We start from the raw sequence: 24609 nt of genomic DNA, 5'->3' as shown, positions 1-24609 counted from the left end.
GAAAGTTTGTGCTTGTGTTTTGTAAAGCCATTTGAAAATCAATAAATTATCTAGAGAAAGTAGAGATAATAAAATGCAGGTAAACAACTAAACAAGACGAGAAGAAAACACTACTCTGATACCATTTGTTGGTCCTAGTCGGGTCTACGAGAGTTTTAGAGGAATAGTTTATAGAAGGGGGGGGTGAATATAAACACAAAAAACTTTTGTATTTAAAAAATATATATATTGATAAAGAAGGATCAATACAGATTTTTTGCAGATTGTTTGCGGAAATAGAAAAGGTAAAGATAACCTATCTAAAACAAATTAAGATTACACACAAATATACTTAGCAAATAGAAAAGATTTGCTGAAAAGATAAAGATAGAAAGATGTTCTTCTTGGGTAAGAACTTTAGAATTCTTGAGAGATATTCTAACTTGCTTGAAGATAAGCGTATGTGTTCTTTCGATAGATGTGTGATCTCACTTGCATGAAGAGAGCACTTAGTTATTTATACTCATTGCATTAAATGCAAATCAGAGGGTTGGAACACACGTCAAGCTTTAAGAGGAAAACTTGTCTTTTGCAACAGTGAATAATACATATGTCTATTCATGAGCAGACATCCTTCGTGGAGTTGGTCGGCATTAGAGTCGACTAGTCGGCTCCGTGCAATACTATACTTTTGAAAGGGTATGGGTTTGTCCTTTGTGTATGGAAGGACAAGATAAAAACAATTGTGCATGACAAGCTTCATTTGATCGCTGAATGCTGGAATAACGCTGGAGGTCTCTTCAACATTCACTGAGGCTTGTGTAGTCTTTACACATATTTTGACGAGGTTGTAATCATTGAATACCGCTTCAGATCACGAACGCGCCAGTCACTAATCTTCAGTTTCGGTTTTCAACAATTACAGAAGGTTCTTTGGTGTGAGTTTTGTCTTCTTGAAGTATCGTTGTCGCTGTATGATTACAATGCGTGTTTCAGTGATCACTGAACAAATTCAGTAATGATCGTTGGAACTGAAAAGACAGAAACAATAATACTTCGAAAGGTAAAAGAGATTGTCATCAAATCAATGATAGAGAGGATCAACACCAACTCAAACAATTCTTGTTTTTATTATTATATATAAACACTAAAAACCTACTTAAGTGAGGAAAAAACACAGGATCATGGCCCCTCCAAGCCCCTAATGCCATCCACCACTGATTGTTTCACCTTTTAATTTTCTTGATTCACCTATTAACTTTGTTTAAATTTCCTTAATTTTTTCGTCCATTTTCTGGTTTCGTATGTGAATTTCAGTTCATAGATAAAACAACATTACAAATTTTAAACAAAAACCATTGTTTCACGTATGAACTCTGTTTAAATTAAATTTAATTATCATATTCATTTTCAAGTTTCACCTATAAACTTTGGTAAAGCCTCGTACACGAACCAAAATGAATTTAATTTAAAAAATAATTGAATTTGAGAGATAAATGAAATTAAAATCGAATTGAAGGGATAAAGGAAATAAATTTGATTCCAAAAATAACATAATTTATCTTACAATAATAAATCGCAATTTGTTTTAATATTGCCGTTCATTTAATTCCATTTTGTTCATTTTATTTTTCAATCAATTTATAACCTCAAATTTAATCATAATCATTGATAAAAAAATGACTCAAAAACTTAATATTAATTAATAAGTTACCAAATGAATATGTTTCCGCAAATTACAAGTTTACGTTGTTAATTGTAGTATTGAAAACATAAACTGTTCTCCAAGATAGAAATTGTTGTTAGGTTGCCATTTGCTTTCTTTTTCGATGTATAATACGATAATAGTTTGTATCAGTTTTATAGTTAAAACAAGATGCGTGGGTTCCATCGTCCAAAACCTTCTTTAAAATGAGTGACACTCATACAATCTGGCTTTGGAGTTCAATCTCGTTTTTCTGGACCTCTCACTTAGCACCTGATTTGTGTTTGAAGTTAGGGACTCGGTTCTCTTTTCTTCATCTTTTGACCTGTATTAGTTTGTGGCTTTCAGTTATGGAAATCCAACTGCCATCTGGTTTCTCTTACGATATCTTCGTAAGTTTCAGGGGTGACACCCGAAAAACCTTCACGGATCACCTCTGCAAGGCCTTGCRGAATGCCGGATTCCGCACTTTCAGAGACGAGGATGACATCCAGATAGGTCACCAGATCAAACCTCAACTTGAAAGAGCCATCGATCGGTCCACTATTGCAATTATTGTTTTCACCAAATCTTATGGTGATTCCAAATGGTGTCTTAACGAGCTCCTGAAGATTCTAGAACGGAAAAAGTTTGATRATCATTACATTGTTTTTCCAATCTTCTATCGTGTCCAACCCRAGACCATCCGAAAGCAGGAGGGGAGCTTTTYGAAAGCCTTTGAGGGATACAGGAAAACCGGTGAATACTCTGAGGAGAAGATTGATCAATGGAGGAAAGCCTTGAAGGAAGTTTCCAACATAGCAGGAACGGTTTTGCCAGATAAATCTGATAGGTAAACTTCTTCTATACCCATTTCTTTTTTCCTTWTTTTAACTCGTATGTGTTACAAAAARTCTGTTACAAGGAGACGGAGATTCCTAACAGGTGATATATACAGCTGGGTTGGCTGGTGGCTAGCTGCGTACGTGGAACTCCAACATGCCCCCTCAAACAGAGGTTAGGCTAGATTGGGTGTAGTCCCGAGTGTCGAGCCCCTAAAGTGTTGGAATTCGATTCTGATACCATGTTGTAACATGTGTAAAATCCATGATTTTCTTTCTAAAATAACCCTTTGAAAGAGAGAGGAGATTTCTACATATATATATATAYACTGGTAGCTAGGTTGCTCGTGACTAACCAACCAACGGGAACTCCTAACAGTATGTATTCCGAACCTTCTTTATATATGTACTCGGCTCCTCTTCTTGTACATTATGATCTTGATTTGGTTGTGTGTGTTAACATTTTTTTCGGATGTGCTATTCAATATCTAATTGGGCTGAATTTGTAACATTAGCGTCTTAATGATTATCGAGGATCGTTTAAGCATTTTTAGTTTAGATAGGGCATTATAGTCTTCGTTTCTCCCAAAAAAAAATATTATTCTTGTTGTTATTTGATGTAAATTAATTTATAGTATCAAGCAATTGTGAGTCCTAGCTAGAATTTTAAAGGTAAGTTTATATGAAGTTTTTCGGTGTCTTAACAATTGTGTTTGGACAATTTTGAAATAAATCTTCGTCATATTCATTCTTTTACGTTATATTATTTGAAAAAGTTTTTTTATAAAGACAAGTGTTACACTACTAAGCAGAAGACTTTTTCTGGCGGATTTTGCCGCCCCTAAATCACCAACGAATTACCGGGGGAAATGCAAAAAGTCAACTTTCGTTTACTTCCCCCGCAAATCCGTCACTTAGTGACGGATTTTAGGCATCTAGTATCCTCCGGGAAAGGTAAATCCTCTGGTAATCACATTTCCGGCGAGGGTTGTTCAGTCTGGAAATCCGTAGGTAATCCACAGCCGATTTTTCCCGCATGAAAAGACCCAGTGTTTTGTAGTATTATATATAAATTTGTTCATATAACACTTCTTAGAGATATCTTATAAAAATCCTAATAAGACATTTTATTTCAAAAGTGTGTCAAACAACTTGTTAAAAAGCTCAAATGTGTCATATAAACTTATTGTAACACATTTGTATAAGACGCACTTTTTGGTCCTATATATAAACTTAAGTGAGTCTATTAAGATATTTAGACATTTTTCTGATTTTTTTTTATTAACCTGAATATCCAATCCGCTATGCGAGCCGACTAATCCCAGGACGACCACGTGCTTCGCAGATAGCCGGGAGTTACCGCATTTGAACATTTTTCTGATTTTTGCTCTGGTGTATTTTATAAAAACCGTTCATAAGACGTCGGACTCTAACCGAATAAAGCCCGTCCCATTTCGAAGACCATGGCAAAATGCTCCCGCGTGGTGCCTGGTCCCAATGGTAGTAAAAGATGTGGCTTTTATGGTGAGATTGACCTTTTTTCAATGATTCACATATAAATCTTCTCTTAACCTTGATTTCTTACGTTCTCGTGATATTTAATGTTTTTTATTTGAATTTGTAACATTTACATAATATTTTACCTATGCTATCATTATTGAACATGATTCTTTTTAGTTGTCAAGAGTTTGTGTTAATCCATTATCAACTTATTAAATGTAATTCAAAAGAAAGAAAAAAATGGAAAAATCCCATCCTTGATGGTGGTCTATTCTATTTTACCTCGAGACTTTTCTGGTACTTAGGACTCGTTGTTCACGCCATCTCTACCTACACATGCTCTATTTCTCAAGCAATGAATATTAGCCGATTTTAGTCAATCTTATTTCCTAATATGATAGCGTAGTATAAATTAGATATATCATTAATATATCATTACAGATAACTCGATATATATATATATATAGACTTGGGATCATGTGAGACCAGCCTGTTTTCGTGAGACCCGTGAGACCAACATTTTACACTTGAAACTTCACAGCAAAATGCTGTGAATGTGACTTTTTAAAACCTTCACAGTGTTTTTGCTGTGAAGGTTCGACTTTTTTTAAACCTTCACAGTGTTTTTGCTGTGAAGGTTACGTGTAAAAATGTGGTCTCACGCGTCTTACGAAAACAGGCTGGTCTCACGTGAACCCAACCCTATATATATATATATATATATATATATATATATAGTAACATAAGTTGTTTTAGGTTTATTTGCTGCTACTGATTTCTGATTTCCATCTGTTTCTTAGCAAGGACGATGATGAAATACTGTTCCTGTTTTTGTGTAAATTAAGAGTGAGGTCACATTGATGTGTTTCAATTTCTAGGTACGAATCCTCGTTTATCGAGGAAATCATTGAATCAGTAAAAACCATATTGAAACAAATGAGCTTAGATGTAGCTTCATGTAGAGTGGGCATTGGATCTCGAGTCAAACCAATTGATCAGTGGCTAAAAGATCCTGCAGATGTCAGCGTTGGAGTCATCAGTGGGATGCGAGGGGTGGGAAAATCTACCATCGCCAAAGTTGCTTACGACTTGAATTTTGGTAATTTTGAAGCTTGCAGCTTGCTTGATGTAAGAAAAGCTTTCAAACAAAAAGATGTTTTACTAGATTTACAAACTCAGCTTCGTTCAGACACTTCAGCAAAAGGAAAGCAGAAAGTAGTAGATGACAACCAAGGGTGTATACTGAAGATTCAGGATGCTAAATGCCAAAAAAGAATTCTATTGCTCCTTGACCATGTTGATCAGATTGAACAAGTCAACTTTTGGCTAAATGCTGGGAAATCGTTTGAGAAAGGCAGTAAAATCATGATAACTACATCTCATGAGCATCTAATAAGTCACCTACGACATAAGCCTTTTAAGATTAAGCAACTTGATGATCATGAATCTCTTCGGCTTTTCTGTTGTCACGCCTTTTCAAGATTCCATCCAACCGAAGGCTACTCAGAACTTTCAGAAAGAGTAGTACGACGCTGTGAAGGACGACCTTTAGCTCTTCAGCTTTTGGGTTCTTCTCTGTCTGGCAAGAACTCAGAGCTATGGGAAAGTGCTTTAGAGCAACTGGAAGCAAGCCCAGATGAACGAAACCGTAAAACATTAGAGGTGGGGTATAAGTTGTTGGATGATCATGACCAGCGATTATTTCTCACCATTGCTTCATCTTTTGTCGGAAAAGAGAAAGGTGAAGCCGTGAAAATGCTGGAAGAACGCAATTTCTACTCCAAGGTTGGTATGCAGAACCTCTTGGATAGGTCTCTCATAGGGGTTGATGAAGACAATAAGCTCATAATGCAACGTTTGGTTCTTGACATGGCAGAGGAAGTTATCCGTCAGGAAACTGTTGATGATCAACATGGAAAACATAATTCAACAAAAGCTAAAACTGTAAGATTCTACTTGTGCCTGCCTGCCATTGCAATGTTGATGTTCATGTGCACTATATACGCGTGTTGCTGTATATTATATATTACATATTACGTTGTTTTATCAGGTGAGAGATGCAAGTGAAGGAAAACGCAAGCGTCCAAGAGATTACGAAGATGAATCAATGCCACAGAACGTAGCGTCAAGTTCTTTTAAACGTTTGTGTCTCCGCTTTTTCTCCATGTTCAAGCCAAGTACTAGCTAAACGAAACTGTATAGAGAAAACACTGGTAAAAACTATGGAGATTGTGAAGGTGGTTTAACACCCTGAAGTATACATATAAATGAATAATGGGAAATTGTAGTAAAAACTATGATACTAATTTGACTATCAAATCATGTAAGTAAAACTAGATGTTAACTGCTACAAAATCATTCCAAACAAATCCCCAAATGTTAATTGATATATATGGAAGTTGATGTGGATGTGGATCGTAATGATCAACAGTAAAACAAGTAAAGCCCAACAGTAAATCAATGCTGACAATGTAGATGTAACAAGTGTAAAGAGAGAGAGAATGACACCCATAATTTCACTTGAAAATCCAAATGGGAAAAAATTACAAGGCCGAGAACTGATCGATGATTAGTTGATTACATGCTTGAAGAATAATGGTGAGTACAATATGTCACTATAAAACAGGAGGATTTTTCCGACAGAAAAATCTACGGGTATCATCAGCGGAATCATGCCGTCGTAAAAAGGCTCGTTGGTAATTCGTTTTATCGACGGATCCAATTCCCCGCTTGACTTTTTTTTCAATTTAATTAGAAAGTTTGTAATTATGACTTAATTTAATCGGTTGTTTAAATAACTTGCGGATTTGTCAATCGGTAATCGACCACTGATTTTAATTTAATTAATTTATTAAATAATAAAATAAAACTATCCTCCGGTATTTTTATTTCTTTTTAATAATTATTTGACAAATAGTTACGAATGAATTTTCTTACATTTGAATTTTATGAGTATATATATATATATATATATATATGTAAAAATAATGTTATTATAGGATAAATGTTCTATTGTTTAAAGGATATGATGATATAGATATAGATAAAAATATTAGAGATAGATTAGATCTGAAATATCTCTCAATATCTACTTGTAACTCATTCATATTTAAAGAATTTTTGATTGATGGTAATTACAAATTCATTCTCGGAATTTACTATTGTTCTATTTGCCTTTTCTTTTAACACGAGTTATCAACACGTAAGCTCAGAATTTACTATAATTAAACGGTTGTTTTGTTCGTTGTATACCTGTGTGCTCTTATTACGTTAGTTACAAATTCAAGTAATGCTCCGTTTTAAGACTTTAACTCAAATGTATATATAGTACAGATGTGTTGTTAATAACACAATTCCATAAAGTATGAATTAAGTAAAAATCGCTCTACAATATACGGATAACAAAAATTATTATATACTATTTTTTGTGCTTAATCGTATTGGAATTAGTAGTAGAATTGGATGACTTTAACAAATGTCTGTCTAGTGTTTGATACGATTAGGACCGAATATGACAAAAATAAACAAGTTGTTCATAAAATATATCATATAATAGTTATAATTAATACAAATAAACTAAATAATTAAAGTATTAATATCATCGTGATTTTGTTTGTTGTCCTTGGCCTTTCTGTCCATTAACAGGCTATACATGGATGGGCATAAATAACAGAAGAGAAATGGGGTAAAACAAAGAAGCGTGGATTCCATGGCATATGGCCGTCCAAGATATAGCTGTCAGCATAAGTTCATATTCCATGGCATACCCTTCATTTTAGTGGTATTAAACTTCGTCATCTAATTAATTATGGTTACATTTAGGACAAATTAAGGGTATTAACATTTGTCCAGCTGTAATAACTCAGTTAGGTAAGATTTGGTAGTTAGGCTGTAGTTATGTTTCTAGCTAATTTTCTCTATGGGTTTGTTGGTATTTTACTGATTCTTGGAATGAGAATAAATAGCTGATCAGAGTGTGCAATACATAATCCTATTCACCAATTATTGTTATGGACATCCTACACCCTTCCTCCTCTGCTACTTGTGCTTACCATATCTTTCTAAGCTTCAACTGTGCTGACATCCGAAAGAACTTCAAAGATCACCTCTACACAGCCTTCTGTAACGCTGGATTCCACACTTTCCGAGACGACCATGAAATCCAGAAACGCCAGCGAATCGACTCCATGATGTCGGTTATTGTTTTCTCCCGGGAATATGCTTCTTCTGAATGGTGTCTGGATGAGCTGGTTCGCATTCTTCAACGAAGAAACTCTGATGATCGTCATAGGGTTTTCCCTATCTTCTATAATGTGGAACCCACAGAGGTGGGATATCAGAAGGGGAGCTTTAAAGAATGTTTTGATAGATATGAGGAAAGTGGTGAGCATTCAAAGGAGAAGATTGATAAATGGAGAGAAGCCTTAGAGGAAGTTTCCAAATTGACGGGAAAAGTGTTACAAGATGAATATAATGGGTAAGCTTCTCTTATACCCATTTGTTTCTATTTTTTTTTACTGTGTTTCCCCTTCGTTTACTTATATGAACTAATTAATCATGTGTTGCATCTTAATCTATGACGATTGTGAGCCGACATTGACTCAGTTCGATATCGGGTTTTATGAATACCAATTACCACTTGCCAGTAGGGATGTAAAGTTAAGGGAAATAAATAAGTTAAGAGTTCATTCAGTATTTTTAATATTAGCATCATATTGATACCTTAGGATATTGAACTGTTTTATTATATAATCTCCTTATTAGTTTTCTTGTTGTGTACACTTGGATTAGGGTTGTGGTTATCTAAAGAAAGAGTTGTCATCTCCAAAGATATATACATAGCTGATTAGGTTAAGATCATGCATTCTTGTATTTATTTTGTGTTAGAGTTCAAATAAGGCGTGCACAAAAATCTATTAATTATATGATAAGGTTACCCTTCCTAATTAAACTTAAAAGCTCACTTTCAATAGTTAACAACCATATCATTAATCTTTGACTGGCATCTTAATAAATAAGTAATAGTTGCCAATTCTTATAGTTAGGCAAGTCAATATTCTTTAGTTAGGTAAGTTTGTTTTTCCTTTTGTGTCGTTAAGGTACACTATATATTTACCCTTGTTTCTTAATAAAGAGTATATTAAGGATTTTACAAAATATAACAACTTAGATGATTTTTGTCAACCAATTTCTGGGCATCATTATTTCTAAATCATATGAAATTTCCAAACCCTTTGTTCTAATAAACTTCTATATTGTCATCAAACCTTCTAATCAATTTTGTCATGGCATCTACCATGCCCACCAAAAACCATCACAACCTACTCCTAAAACCACATCCTTCCCTGCCTCCCAAACTTGGCATTGCCAATATAGACTTATTTTCGACAATCTTTTTGGCACCTAGTTTCCTACCATCGAGCTCGTTGCTCACTTTCCCACCACTCACACTGCTTGGATTGCACTTGTTATGAATTACCTATTTCAATAACTCTTATGGTCCATCTCCAAATTAAGGCACTCTTAGACACCCTCTACAAAACCAACCAACTTATCATAGAATACATGCAATCTATCAAATCTTATACCTATCTGCAAACCTGTTGTTCGTGTCATTTGTGCTTGTGACTCTCTTATTGCCTTTGATAAGCGTATTAGTCTTGAAATTGCTTCAAAAATCAGGCCCGGTCATCATCATTCCCTATTGCCAATTATATTGTCACCTATTTTCCAAATCAAAATTGTAGCTACGATCACAACACTACCAACTCTGGCCTCCTTCCTCCCAAACATGATGCAAAGGAAACACACACGAGATGTTAACATCGTAGAACCCCAAGAGCAGAATGTGTTTATTAGCAATAAAGTCAAAGAGAAAAGACAATAACTCTTTGGGTTTTAATAATAATAATAATGACATAATAAAAGCCGAAACACCTTAAGGGTGCTTATATAGAAGAAAACTAAAACCTTACAACACAAACAAGCATAGCGTAAAGCTCATGGGTCGAAAACAGAACAAGTCCAAAATAAAAAAAGAACGGGTAATTGCTAAAAATATTCTCTCRGCCCCTAAAGTTGTCATTACTACTCTTTCAAATCCCTCTTCCTCTTCATGGCTCGCGGATAGTGGTTTAAGGCACCATGCTTCCTCTTCATGGCTCGTGGATAGTGGTTTAAGGCACCATGCTTCCTCTTCATGGCTCATGGGTGGTTTAATGCACCATGTCTCAAATGATTTGGCAAACCTAGCTTAACATGGCCCTATGATGGCTCTGATGATCTCATGATTGGTGATTGTTCCTCTCTGCTTATTTTTCATATTGGTTATTTTCAATCTCTCTACTTCTCATCAATTATTTATTTTACCAATGTTGTATTTGTATCTTCCATCTATCGTTGACATTCTTTCTTATCCCCATTTTCCATGGCAAACAAATCCCTGTGAATCCTTACATACTTCATTATGTATTCATGATCGCTCAATGGGTCTCATTTTAAGGGCCGGCTAATAGAGGCATTCATATTGGTTATTCCTATCTCTCTACTTCTCATAAATTATTTAAATTTACAAATGTTGTATTTGTATTTTCCATCTACGGCAACATTTTTCTTATTCCCATTTTGCATGGAAAATAATGCCCTTGTTGAATCCTTACATACTTCATCATGTATTTATGATCACTCAATGGGTCTCACTCTCCTATAAGGGCCAGCTACTAGAGGCATTTATAAATGGAGCCCATTACCTCTTATTATCCATTCAAGCATCGTCATTCCTCATGACAATTAACATCATCTGGGCCACCCTTGTAACGATATATTAAAACTGTACAGAGTCAATTCTTGATGATATTTTATTTATTCATTATGTTTGCAATTCGTTCAATTAATAAAATTAAAAAACTACCATTTTCCCAATCTACACTTACTATACTTCAACTACTCCTTTAGAATTAATTCAAAAACTACTTTTTCCCAATGTACTCTTTACCAATTATATCTTGTTCTTCCCCTCAAACGAAAATCGGGAACCATTTTAACCTTTCAATGCTTATGAACTATTGTAGAAAAAGACGATCATCCTATTATTCAACAATTCTCTTATAATGGCGAGGAATATCTTGAAATTACTCATAATCTCCTAATAATAGTATCTATCATATAACCTCCACCCATACTCCTAAACATAATGGATGTGTCGACATCGCCGCATTGTTGAAATTGGACTCGTACGTTTATCTCGTGCAAATCTACCTCTTAATTTATGGCCTCATGCCTTTACAACCGCTATATATCTAATCAACCGTGTTTCTACTCCTACTATCCATAGTTACCTTTGTACCTTATTTTCTCGAGTACCAATCCTTATAATACTAAAGTACGTTCGAAGTTTCGATTGTCTTTTTTATATGTGATTAAAGCCATACGATGCCTACAAAATGAAACCTAAATCCACCTCTTGTATATTTGTCATTTATTCATCCACTCAAAGTACATATCACAATATGTATCCAAAATCCAACAAAATTTATACTTCTAGACATGTTAAATCTTGAGTCATAATTTCCTTACTCAAATATATGCCCCTCACCATCTTATTTGCAGCAATAATACAACACCATACCCTCCTACTATCGCCAATCATGTTTCCATAATCCCATAGCACCACCTCACGTCATTCCCTCACCCTCACTCGCTTTAGTTGAAAGTCCTCTGTCACCTTCAATCATTTATCCAAAACATTATCTCATTCCCCTTTTATACAACCCAATTCACACCACGGAAGCCCACAATTCCCCCTCTTTAAAATTCCCTACAACCTTCTCTCTACCACCCTCGCCTCCACCGACCACTGCAATCATCGCTCTCCTCACCGACAAGAACATAAAATGCAATCCTAAATATATCAACCATATTTCTCTATCTCTCCTTCTCATGAACATACAACGCTACTAGAAACTCTAAAAGACCTAGCATGGCACGTCGCAATGCAACTTGAGTTTAATGTTCTTACATGCAATAATACACCACTTAGAAATGTGTTACACCTCATGCTTCCCAAAGTATTGTTGGTTGTACATGGGTATTTTGCACTAAATACAATCTACGTCATGGCTCCATTGAATGATGTAAAGCCTGATTTGTTGCAAAGGGTTTCAGCAATGCCCCACATCAACTACCATTAAAACTTTTTGCCTAATTATAAGTCCTACCACAGTTAACATCATTTTATCCTTAGGTATTTGTCATGGTTTGTCTCTCCATCAACGTGACACCAACAATGCATTCTTTAAGGAACTTCTACCGAGTATGAATAAAGAGAATCATATCCATAACTTTCCTCTTCTCTTCCTCATCTATTGCTATGTCTATATCGACTTATTGCAACCACCATCTAATTTTTATTTATGTCGATGACATTATCATCACCATCATCGTCACCTTCCTTCCCCCTCTAGCCTAACTAACTTCATTATGACTCTCACTGCTCGTTTTTTCTCTTAAAGATCTCAGTTTCATCTCATATATATTTTCTAGATCTTCTAGTAAAGTATAACATGCATGACTACAAACCAATATCCACTCTCGTAGATCATACTCTCGTAGCTCTAGATCAACCCCTTATTTTCACCTCAAGCCCACTCATTCCAAACCATATCAATATCCCCATCCTTTGAAGATCATAGTTCCTCGTACTCGTGTTATGTATGTTATCAATAAATTGTCACAACATATACATTGCCCTTCTAATGATTAGTGGCTTGTTCTTAAGCAATTACAATGATACCTAATTAAACGATACATCGCACTATGATTTTCAACTTCGCCTTGATTCTCTCCATTACAACTCCATCCCTTTACAAATGAAGATTTGGTTCAAGACACAATTAATTGTATTTCTATCGCTGGTTACTTGGTTTATCTTAGTCACAATATCCATTTCCATGGTTCTCCAAATAGCAAGCGTTCTTAGTGTATACTCCATGCACTAAGGCAAACTTTCGAGTAATTGCTAACACAACGACAAAGTACGAAACAACGGCTACAGTACTTTGGCGGACCTCTTTACTCCGCGAGATTGGTATTGCACAACACATCAACCATACATCTATTATGATAATCTTGGTACATATCTTGTTTTTCACCCCACATGAAGCATCTTGCATTAGATTTTCACTTTATAGGTGAACAAGTACAACACGACACCATTTGGGTTCAATACATTCTTGTCGACAATCAGTTATATAACTGATTCACTCTCCAAACCATCATCCAAATCTTGTTTCTACACATTATTTTGCCAAGATTGGTCTTTCCAAAGGACGTCCATCTTGCGTGGGAGTGATAAAGATCACCTTTCTTAAACTTACATCCTACCTTCCGTAGTCACCAACCATATTCATGTTCCAATCAAGGATATCAATCTTTGAATCTCATCTTGAAATATCCTTGTATATCTTGTCAATATATCTTAGTTGTAGTATATCATTATATATGTAATTATTAGTTTTCAATATCAGTTATTTAGTCAATTCAATATTGTTACTTATGTAAGTTTATTTCTATTTTTTTTTTTTGTAGTTAATGTGCAGTATTTATTCAGCCTTAGTTTGTTAATAGAAATTAAATTCAATCTATTAGTTTCAACCTTCACCTTGACGACCTTCGTAGATAGTCCCTCACAGTTTTGAGTCAAAACCGACTAACTGCTTAAAGGCCGACCCCATTTGAAGAGCAAGCAAAGACAATTTAAAGTAATGCCTAACAGCTCCTAATGATCAATCAAAGATCGAGCTTCATGATAAAAAGATCAGGCTTCTACAATTAAATTGGTTTTAAAGTAAATTTTGTAGGTTTTTGGTCATTTTATTGGGTAATTGTAAACAATCGATTCTTCTGGTACTGCCTATTGGATCCTAACTTAAAAGATTGATCATCATGGTAACAAGACCATAATTGTACCCTTTAACCGGTTTCTACGTAAAATTTTCTTTAGTAATTATGAACTTTCAAGTTTCCTGGTACTGCCTACTCATAGAAATAGCTCAGTCTTGGATTGCTTGCTCAGAAACGGGTGTCCTACTCATCTGGCTGAATGTCTCCTCCTGCCCCTCCTGTTTTCTTTTACAAATCTTCATGATACCATTTCTGCAAATTTTGTCATGTTCATTAAAGCTCCAATCAAGAAAGCCGTCCTGAAAAGCATTCTCCAAATTCAATCAAAGCAAAATGTGAGGGAAGTAATTATTGCATTGGAATTAAAATGATCAAAAATTGAAGTATATGGACTGAAAAAAACTTCATGTGAAATTTGAAAGAACATTCTTCGTGTGATGGTTGTGTTATGTGGTACAAATTAAGCTAATTTGAAATTCGATAATTGGATGATTTATTATTCCACACTAATCAAAAGATTACATGAACTTCAGTTCTACAGCATTCGAAGATTGTATCTCCACTCCCAACCAATGGTAAGCTCAACAACATTCAATAATAGATGGGTTTTATTCAAAATTTAAAAGGGTTGATGTAATATTGGTTTCTTAATAACTTTCAGTTATTTTGAGTTGTTTAGTCTAATTACACTTATTGGTTTCTATATATTGGTGGTTGCCTAACCCTGTCATATTCTCATCTACACACACAGTTTTCTGAGACTTGCATGTGTGTGATATATCGTTGTTAAGGTGAGATCTATCGTTCCTATATCTATACAAATAAGAATGAGGTTACATGTTTGTGTTTGATTACTTGGTAGGCATGAAGCAGAATTCATCCAGACAATCGTGAAAGAGTTAGGAACAATATTGAAACGAGAAGTCTTAGTTGTTGCTTCATATACAGTGGGGGTTGAATCTCGAGTTAGAGACATTGACCTATGGTTAAAATATCCCACTGATGTTGGGATAGGAGTGATTTGCGGGATGGGAGGGATCGGAAAAACTACCATTGCCAAAGTGGCTTATAACTTGAATTTTTCTGATTTTGAAACTTGCAGCTTTCTTTCAAATATAAGAGAAGCTTCTAATGAACAAAATGGTTTACTACATTTACAAAATCAACTCCTTTCAGATATATGTAAGGGACAAAAGCAAAAAATATATAACACGGGTGAGACTATTGTCCAAATTCGGAATGCTTTATGCACAAAAAGAGTTCTGGTTATTCTTGACGATGTGGATCAGATTGAACATGTCGATTCTTTGATAGGAGTTGAGGATTCGTTTCCTAAAGGAAGTAAAATCATCATCACAACTCGTGAGCGATTACCAAGTCACCAAAAGCATAAAACTTTTAGGATTAAGGAATTGGATGATCAGGAATCTCTTCAGCTCTTTAGTTGGCACGCCTTCTCCAAAGATCTTCCGATGGAAGGCTACTTGGAACTTTCGGAGARAATYRTTCGATACTKTGAAGGTGTCCCTTTARCTCTTCAGGTCATGGGTTCTTCTCTGTTTGGCAGAAACACAGATTTCTGGGCAAGTGCTTTAGAAAATCTGGAAGCAATAACAGATAAACAAGTTTSCAAGATAGTWGAGATGAGCTACAAGTCGTTACATGAAGATCAYGACAAACAATTATTTCTGATGATTGCTTGGTCTTATGTTGGGAAAAACATAGATGATGCAGTGAAACTGCTGGAAGAATATGATTTCTATTCCAAGGTTGGTATGAGGAAACTCATGGACAAATATCTCATAAGAGTTGACAACAACAATAAGCTCGTTATGCATCCCTTGGTTCATGACATGGCGATGGCAATCATCCATCAASAAACMATTGATAGTCCYGAGAAAYATKATTTCTACAATTCRACAGGCACAAAATCTGTAAGTTTTTACTTGTACCAAAAATACACATGTTCTTGTGCACCAACAGGTGCACAAAAAGCCCAAAGCTCGACTTGTCCCCACCCTAAAAAGAACCAGACCTGACTAGGCCTAAAAGCCTGATCGGTCGGGCCTAGTTATATTCTCAAAAGCCTGAAAACCTCTAGCCCAAAAAAATATGAAAAAAGCCAAAACAAGTTGGAAAAGACTGGTAGGGACCATTTTCACTCTAAAGCCATGTCCGGTCCTAAAAAAATCCTTGGCTTTCTTTTTCTTACTAAATTGGCTTGGAAGGTTCGGTCCTTGTGCTTCTGTGCATCATGCCTGTTGGTCATGCAAGTTACCTTGTTTTATCAGGAGACTGTCACATGTGAAGGATCTCTACTGYACAAGAATGATAAYTRTGGAAAGCGAAAGCATCTGGATGACAGCGAAGACGAATCAATGCCAACAAACGAAGAAAGGTCAAGCTCGTTTAAGCGTTTGTGTCTTGGTTTCTTCTCCTTGTTCGAGCATGCAACTCGCATAACGAAACAGCTCATAGGACGACAGAGGTAGACCTTCTGGATTTCAAAAAGTGGTTTAGCATCCTGAATTTTTATATATCACTACTGTACTTTAAATCAATAAATAAGTTAACATTGTTTATCAAATTAAGGTTTAAATCTATTTCTTATGGATCGTTTAATTTTGGCTTAATAGGCTGGATGGGCTCATATATACAACCATAATAACATGATTACTTGCGGCTTAATGAATTAAATTATTGCTTATTAATTAAGATAGCCGAGTTGGGGTCTCTTGTATGGTGTAAAAACTGATGTGAGGCGAGCTCGAATATCAATATACTCAACTTAAACTCGATAGCCATTTCTTCGGCTCAAACCCCACCTGAAAACTTGCGAGTAGTTAAAATCCAAACTCGACTCGAACTCGAACTCGATAGAAATTTTTTAAACTCGAACCCGTTTGAAGCTCATATCAAACTCGAACTGGAACTCAAGCCAAGCTCGAACCAAGGCCGAAATATATCTAATAAATTAAGTGCTTAAAATTTAGAACCAAATTCAAGTAAAATAAAAGTAAGAGCTTATTGTATCCATCAAGAAAACTCTTGTGAGTTGGGTTTTATGGTTAGAATTACTTGGATAATTTTCTAGATCGTGTTTGAAAATCACTTTCAAAATACTATATTTCTCCCCTATTATGCATTGGGTTTACACGAAATCAATACCGGGATAATCTAGAAAAATCATACACGAAATAAGGCACTAATTTCATATATATTGTACTTAGATCAAGAAATTGTGAATTTATAAGAGAGACTGATAGTTATAATGGATAAGGTCAAAAGGTAGTTACAACTGAATCTTAAGTTTTGGAAAGTACATCTTCAGCGAGCTGAAGACTTTCAGCGATCGCCTTTCAGCAATGGCCTTTCATCGACGCTGAAGGCTCTTCACTGTCAAAGGGATCAGCCCCTTGGAACCCCATTAGGACGGCTGCCCTCTAGGACCGCGTGAGGGGGCGTAGCCCCCTTACCCCCGCTTTATGGCGATCTAAGGTGATAGGGGCAACATTTGTGAGTGTACACTCCGCACCTCCTAACTCATGTATGTTTGTCTCATCGCCTCAATCGATCTGAAGTAAATCATAACTACATCAGATAGTTGATGACACTAAAATCATTAACAAAAACAAACTAAGATAATATAAACACAGTCTAATTTTGATCCAATTTGTGGGTTCCTTAAATGGTACCAAAAAATAGATATCCTTTGGTTATTATTCATTCTATTGTAATTAAAAGGAAAAGTTCATAAAACCTAACGAACTATCCGATTTTAAGTGGTTAAGTCTTTAAACTATTTTTTTAATGAAAAAAAACCATTAAATTTTCTCATTTCACTTCAAAACGAATGACCTTTACCTACAAAAATCACCCAGGGAAATTTCCGTTGGTAATTACCGACAGATTACCCATAAAATCTCAATGGTTCGGTACAATCTTATGTTTTTCAAGAAAATACCCACGGATCATCAGAAAAAGCCTGGGTAAAATGTCATTGATTTGAATTATCCACCAACTTTTGTGATGAATCACCCAATAGCGACGGATTTCCCAGGGAACAATCCTTAGGCAAAGTCTTTCGTTTTGTAATGTTTTAAATGATTAATCCTAAACTATTTTTTTGGATGAAGAAAACCATTAAACTTTCTTATATTAATAATTAAGTCCTAAAACATTTTTTTTGATAAAATAAATCATCAAACTTTTAAAAAATTGTCACCTACATGCTTTTAACAAAAAAAACTATCTATAACCGACTAGAAAGGACCTAAAGTTTAAAAAAAAAAACCTAAATCAATTTTATCGTTTCCAAATCCTTTATACCTTGAGACTTAGATTGTTATTTAACATAACTTTAATCATTTATAAATATAACAAAAAGATGAAGCCAAACATATTGTACAAATTAAAAAATAAGTATTGTATTTGCTTTACTTTAACGTCCATATTGTTATACTTTTTATGATGCTTCATGACATTTTCGCATTCTCGCAAATTCAGGGTGTTCTCATATAAATGAGTGTGTGTATATACATAATTTTGTATTTGTTAGAAAGAAAATGAAAATACACCGAAATGACCCGTAGTAGACATTTTTAACAGCGTTATAGAGCCATCAAGGTAATTCTTAATGAGATGAAAACTACAATGACGAAAACCATAATTACTAAAAGTCAGACAAAAACCGAAGTTTAAATAAAACCACATAGTCATAAAACTTACTTTACCTAACAAATATTGTATTTACATAAAATATACCCGAAACTCAAAAAGATATTACAGCAAAGTTTTTACCGTATTTTTAGAACTTGAATTTATAATAAAATAAAACTGAGTATAACGAAAATCAAATTTACAACAAACAAATCTTTTTTTTTTTCGGTTCCAAAAATATAAAACTTTGGTTGTATAAAAGATGTTAAGCTAACTTTTAATATGCTTTTGATAACTTAAATGGATAATTAAGTAAATGCTTAAGTAAAAAACATTCTCCCGTGATATCTCCTACGTTAAACGACATGCATCGATCCATGCACTACCAAAAAGGACACTTTTTCCGGCGGCAATATCCGCCGGAAACAGTAATTTCCGGCGGATATTACCGCAGGAAAAAGTGGCGCCGGTGATTGTTTTTTCGACGGAAAAAGCGGCGGATTTTACCATTTTCCGGCAGATCCCGGCCGCCGGAAATTCCTCACCGCTTTTTTTTATAAAATCTTGATTAAATCAACAAAATGGTTAAGTATTTTTTTTAAGAAAATAATTTAATTTACCGGCGGAAAATTCCTCCGGAAATCCGCCGGAAAAATTATAATCTTTTCCAAAAGAATATATATTTAATTTTAAAAAATATCGGCGAACAATTTTAATGGAAATCCGCCGGAAAATATATATATATATATTAATTCTAAATTTATTTAAAAAAAATATTTTTATATTATAAACATTACCGGCGGACAAATCCGTCGGAAATCCGCCGGAAAAAATATATAAATATTAATATTTTAAATTTATTTTAAAATTATTATTTAAAACCTGTATTTAAAAACTGTAAATCTGTACAATATTAAAAATGAAACTAAAAAGGCGAAATAGAACTAAATATTATACATTAAAATGAAACTACAATTATTTCAACCAAACAAAAACTAAATTCTTATAAACAAAACTAAATTGTTTCAAACCAAAAGACAATATTCAATATGGTGGTGGCGGGGGGAAATGTTGAGATTGACTGAGCTGTCTAACCAAAGCAGCCATATCTTGAAGTTGTTTATCCTGTTGCTCCTCCCTCTGTCGTCGTCGCTCCGCCTCCACTCGCTGTCGCTCCTCCGCCAAACGTCGCTCCTCCGCCTCCCGCCATCGCTCCTCCTCCGCCATCCGTTGGCGCTGACTTTGTTCCTGTAAGTCTCTAAGTTGGGTCTTTAAGTTTTGAATTTTCTATAAAATAAATAAAACGTTATAATATTTAATATGAATTATAAACTAAGTCGATAAACATCATCAAAGGAAAAGAGACACATATGTGCTTATCTGAAGACGATGAACCACCTTCCTTGTAGTTCCCGGTCAAGACACAATTGGGATCTTGGTTGTACCAAAACCCAAATAAACGGCTTTTCTTGCTTCCCCCAACCGCTTGCTCCACAACTCCTTATCAACTCATTAATGAACAATATGATTCATTAAGACCCAATACGATCCATTAAAGTAAATACGATCCATTAATGTCCAATACGGTCCGTTAAAGCCCAATATTGTCCATTAAAGCTCAATACGGTCCATTAAAGCCCAATACGATTCATTAATGTCCAATACGATCCATTAAGGCCCAATACGATCCATTAATGTCTAATACGGTTAAAAGATTTAATTTTTAAAAATGATATTTTCCTTATTTTTTAAATTTTTTTATTATTTTTCCGCCGGAAATCCGCCAGAAATCGTTAAAAGATTTAATTTTTAATTTATTTTTCCGGCGGATTATTTTTTAAAAAAATTATTATTTTTCCGCCGGAAATCCGTAAAAGATTAATCTTTAAAAAAATAAAAAATGAAATTTCTTTAAAAAAATCCGGCGGAATTATTTTTTTGAATTTTTTTTAAATTGCCGCCGGAAATCCGCCGGAAAAGTTTTAATTTTAAAAAAAAAATAAAAAAGAATTTTCTAAAAACATTTCCGGCGGATTTCGGGCGGAATATTAAAAAAAATAAAAAAAATATTTCCGCCGGAAATGTTTTTAGAATTTTTTTTATTTTTTTTTCAAAGATCAATTAATTTTAAAAGGTTAATTAAGAATTTCGCCGAAAATCCGACGAAAGTACAATCAGTTTAATATTTCCGGCGGGTTTCCGGCGGAAGTCAATAAAAGTTGATTTTTTTGAAGGCCGACGGAAATCCGCCGGAAATTTACCGGCGGAAAAGTTCCGCCGAAAATTACGCCGGAAATGCCCAGTTTTCTAACAGTGATGTCTTTTTCTTGTTTCTTCATTGATTCATCTCTTACAAATATTCACAATCTTTCTTGATTTAGTGTATATTTGTGTGTAATTGTTCATCTCTTACAAAATGCAACACATTGTCATTTTAAAGTGTTTTTGCTTGTGTAAAACCATCACGACCCACCACCTTTATCTTCTATCCAGACCAATTGAGACCTGTTCGAAAACCTATCGAGACCATTTAAGAATATATCGAGATTGATCAATAACCATCAAGATCGATCGAAAACCCATCAAGGACGATCGGACCAATCAAGAACCCATCCAGTGACTTAATATATATTTTCCTGTGTAAAACTATAACACAATACCTTTTTCTTCTATTTTGTACCCATCGAGATCAATTATGGCCGATTGAGAACTCATCAATTGATTTAGTGTGTACTTGTGTGTGTAATACGACAAGCACCACCTTCATCATCCATTGAGAACCCAATATGATCAATCGAGATGTATCAAGAACCCATTGTTTGATTTAGTGTGTGTTTTTGTGTGTTAAACCATAATTTACCCCACCATCATTTTCCATCGAGAACCCATTAAGACCTATTGAGAACTCATCAATTGATTTAATGTGTGATTGTGTGTGTTAAACCATAACCTACTCATGATGATAATATGTATATTGATGATAAATATTACAATGAAAATGTATTATAATGACGAATATCGTTATGATAYATGAATACWRTRGAGTTGTTGTWTACACATACACATAAACATATACAAATATTAATGATTAATATTATAGTAAAAATATATATTCATGATAAATATCATATTCATATACTCGTGAAAGTACATTAATATTTATAATCACCATTACACAAATATAATATCTCATGTAAGAAACTAGTTAAAACCAAAAAAAAAAAAAAAAACTCTTATCTATTAATGCTAAATCAAAAAGAATAAAATTCTTGTATTTTTATGTAATTTTCTTTTTAAAATAGTTATTATTTTATAGAGAATTTAGTTTAAAACTACAGGAAAGATTTTTTTTAATTAAAAGAGAAAAAGAAATTTTCATATTGAAAGGAGGCCGAGACACATTGAATTTCATTTTATGTAATTTTCTTTTTATTAAATTATAACCTTTTTTTTAATTTTCATCTATTGATTAAATTGATACACACTATATTATAAGACATTTGATAAAAACTTTTAAAAATGTTTTTTTATGCATGAAATGTTGTTTATTGATTCATATTAGTTAAAATTTAAGATTATAAGTAAATTGTGTGTAAGTATAACTTATTAAAGATTCATGTTTGAATTCGTGTAACTAACTGCAGATAAATATAATAAAATAGAGGATAAACATCTCATTTTAAATATAAAAAATTTAGATTATAATTAGGATAATTATTGAGTTCTAACAAAACACTTAATTATTTTTTTTAAATATATATTATTAAATCAAAATAAAGAACTTCGTTATTAAACCTAAATTAAATTATAATAAAAAATGAATTAAAACAAAAAAGGGAGAAATTAAAGTAGTAAGTCTGATACTAATATTAATATACTTTTTTTAAGTTTTTATGATATCTTTATATTTATATTTTATTCAAAAATAAAAACATTATCGTTTTCCCAAAACCACATAAAAATGTATTATAACATCGATTGAGACAAAAGAAAGCATTAAAATCGAGATGTATCACACTGCATTACGCAAGTATCCTTCTAGTATGATAAATGGTTATGATTGGTTGCAGGTTCTAAATGAATAGGGTCAGTAGTCTCCGCCGTTGCAGGTCCTTCTCCTTCCGCTGAGTTGGCCCTCTTTTTGTGTTCTTTGTTCACCGCGACACGAAATCATGAAGAAGCTGGAATAACTTAGAAAGAGAGTGGCGCGTAGCCGCTGAGAGCGTTTGTTGTCTTTGTAGAGGAACATTACGATCTTGGAGTGGTCCCCTTCGCATGACCTAGAAAGAAAAATAAGTTCGTGCTACTATAAGGCCTCTAAACTCCTCCCTTAGGATACTGTTGTGTTGCCCATGGGGTCGGGCCAGCCCCTACTTCCATAGGTCCTGTTGGTTTGACCTCCAAATGAGAATTGAGGTACTTGCGCAATTTGAGGTTTATAATGATAATCATATCGACTTAAGTTTTATGGTTATCAGAAAAATGTATATTAGTAAGAACAAAAATAATATATTTTTTTTTAATTTTGAAAAGTTTATTTTCAAAATCATTATTACTTGTATTTTTATGACGAGACATTATAAAATTATATATATATATATATATATATATATATATATATGGGAGTGATTTAATGCAAACTTAGTTATTCGTATAAATCGTATAAATCTCATTCAACTAGTCATATATGTTTTTTTTTCTCAGTTTTTCACGTTTTTGTGAGAGTAAATTAATCATTTTTATTGTGGAGAGCGTAAATTATGGATATTATCACATTTATTAGATTAATTAGAAAACAAATTCCATCAAAATGAAAATACTAGAAACAATTTCATTTTCACATAGAAACAAAAATATATGAAACAAATATCAAACTAAACAATTTCATTAAATTAAACATGAAATAGACGGATGGGAATGGTATATATAAATGGTTTGGTTTGTATTTGATCCTTCCCTATATATAGAGGAGGTTGAGGGGAAAACCCCACAAAAAATGAAAAAACTAAAAACACCCTGGTAAACATTCACTGGATTGTGCATACAAGTAATCATAGCCGTTTTTGGGTGTTTATGCACATGTGTATGATGGACAAATTTCTTACAAATTACTTGTATTCACATCTGCATACCGTCCTGATGAACGGTTACCAGGATATTTCTCAATTTTTCATTTTGTACGGTTTATCCAGAATCTAATCCAATATATATGCATATATATATATATATATATATATACACACACACACACACATACATATATCTATACTACATATATAAGCATTTAAGACAAAGTCTTAAATACAACTCTTTAAACACAAGTTACAATCATTTTATGCAAGATTTTCAAAAAACTCTTAAGTACAACTCTTCAAACATGTGGTACAAGCTTTTTATGCATTAAGTTTATTAACCATGGTCAAACCTTGCTTTTTCACTTTTCCTCTCTTCTTCTTCCCTTTCCAGCTTTCCTGCATTAAGCTTTTACTTTTATTTTTACTTTTGCTTTTGCTTTTTGCTTTGGCTTTTTATGTATTAATCAGAACACAACAACAGAGATCTTGATGGAACTGCATGTCCATCGGCCACAACTCCAACTCCGGTCGCCTTCATCGTCGGCATCACATAGCTCCAACTCCGGTCGTCTCTATCTCGGCAGACCCAACCACCTTGCTCGATCTGTTGCTCGGTCGTCTCCTCGATCTGTTGCTCCTTGGAATGAAAAGCCACAGCTCTGTTCGATCCCAACCACAGTTCTGTTCTTCTTCTCGGTCTGTTCGAATGGAATCTGAGTTAGTGAGCTGTAAGGCTTTCTCCAGGTAAGATATTTTTTTCTCAAGTTAGGTCTTTCAACTAATTTTCCTTCCATTGTTTATGGCTTGAAGGTGAAATTTCTGTTGAAATACAGAACGTACAAGTTTTATTCAAGTAGAGAAAGAGAGTACCAATCGACAGAAAGAAAGTCTRGAACATCGGCAGAAGCAATGGAATCGACAGAAGTTCATGTTGAGTCGATGATTTCATCCCCCATTTCTTCACTCCTTA

General features: G+C 34.0%; 1 protein-coding gene across 1 annotated transcript; it reads left to right on the top strand.

The window, feature by feature from the left end:
• The first annotated feature begins 2034 nt into the window (after positions 1 to 2034).
• On the top strand, positions 2035 to 6193 carry LOC112499833 (TMV resistance protein N-like). Its single transcript, XM_025103110.1, has 3 exons — positions 2035 to 2516; positions 4884 to 5949; positions 6056 to 6193. Exons 1-3 carry the CDS (start codon positions 2035 to 2037, stop codon positions 6191 to 6193), a joined length of 1686 nt encoding a protein of 561 aa, XP_024958878.1.
• Positions 6194 to 24609: the final 18416 nt, after the last annotated feature.

This window comes from Cynara cardunculus, assembly GCF_001531365.2.
Source record: "Cynara cardunculus var. scolymus isolate 2C chromosome LG 17, CcrdV1, whole genome shotgun sequence".
NCBI classification, from domain to species: Eukaryota; Viridiplantae; Streptophyta; class Magnoliopsida; order Asterales; family Asteraceae; genus Cynara; species Cynara cardunculus.
The sequence above is the reverse complement of the archived record's forward strand: the minus strand, read 5'-3'. Positions and strand labels throughout refer to the sequence as shown.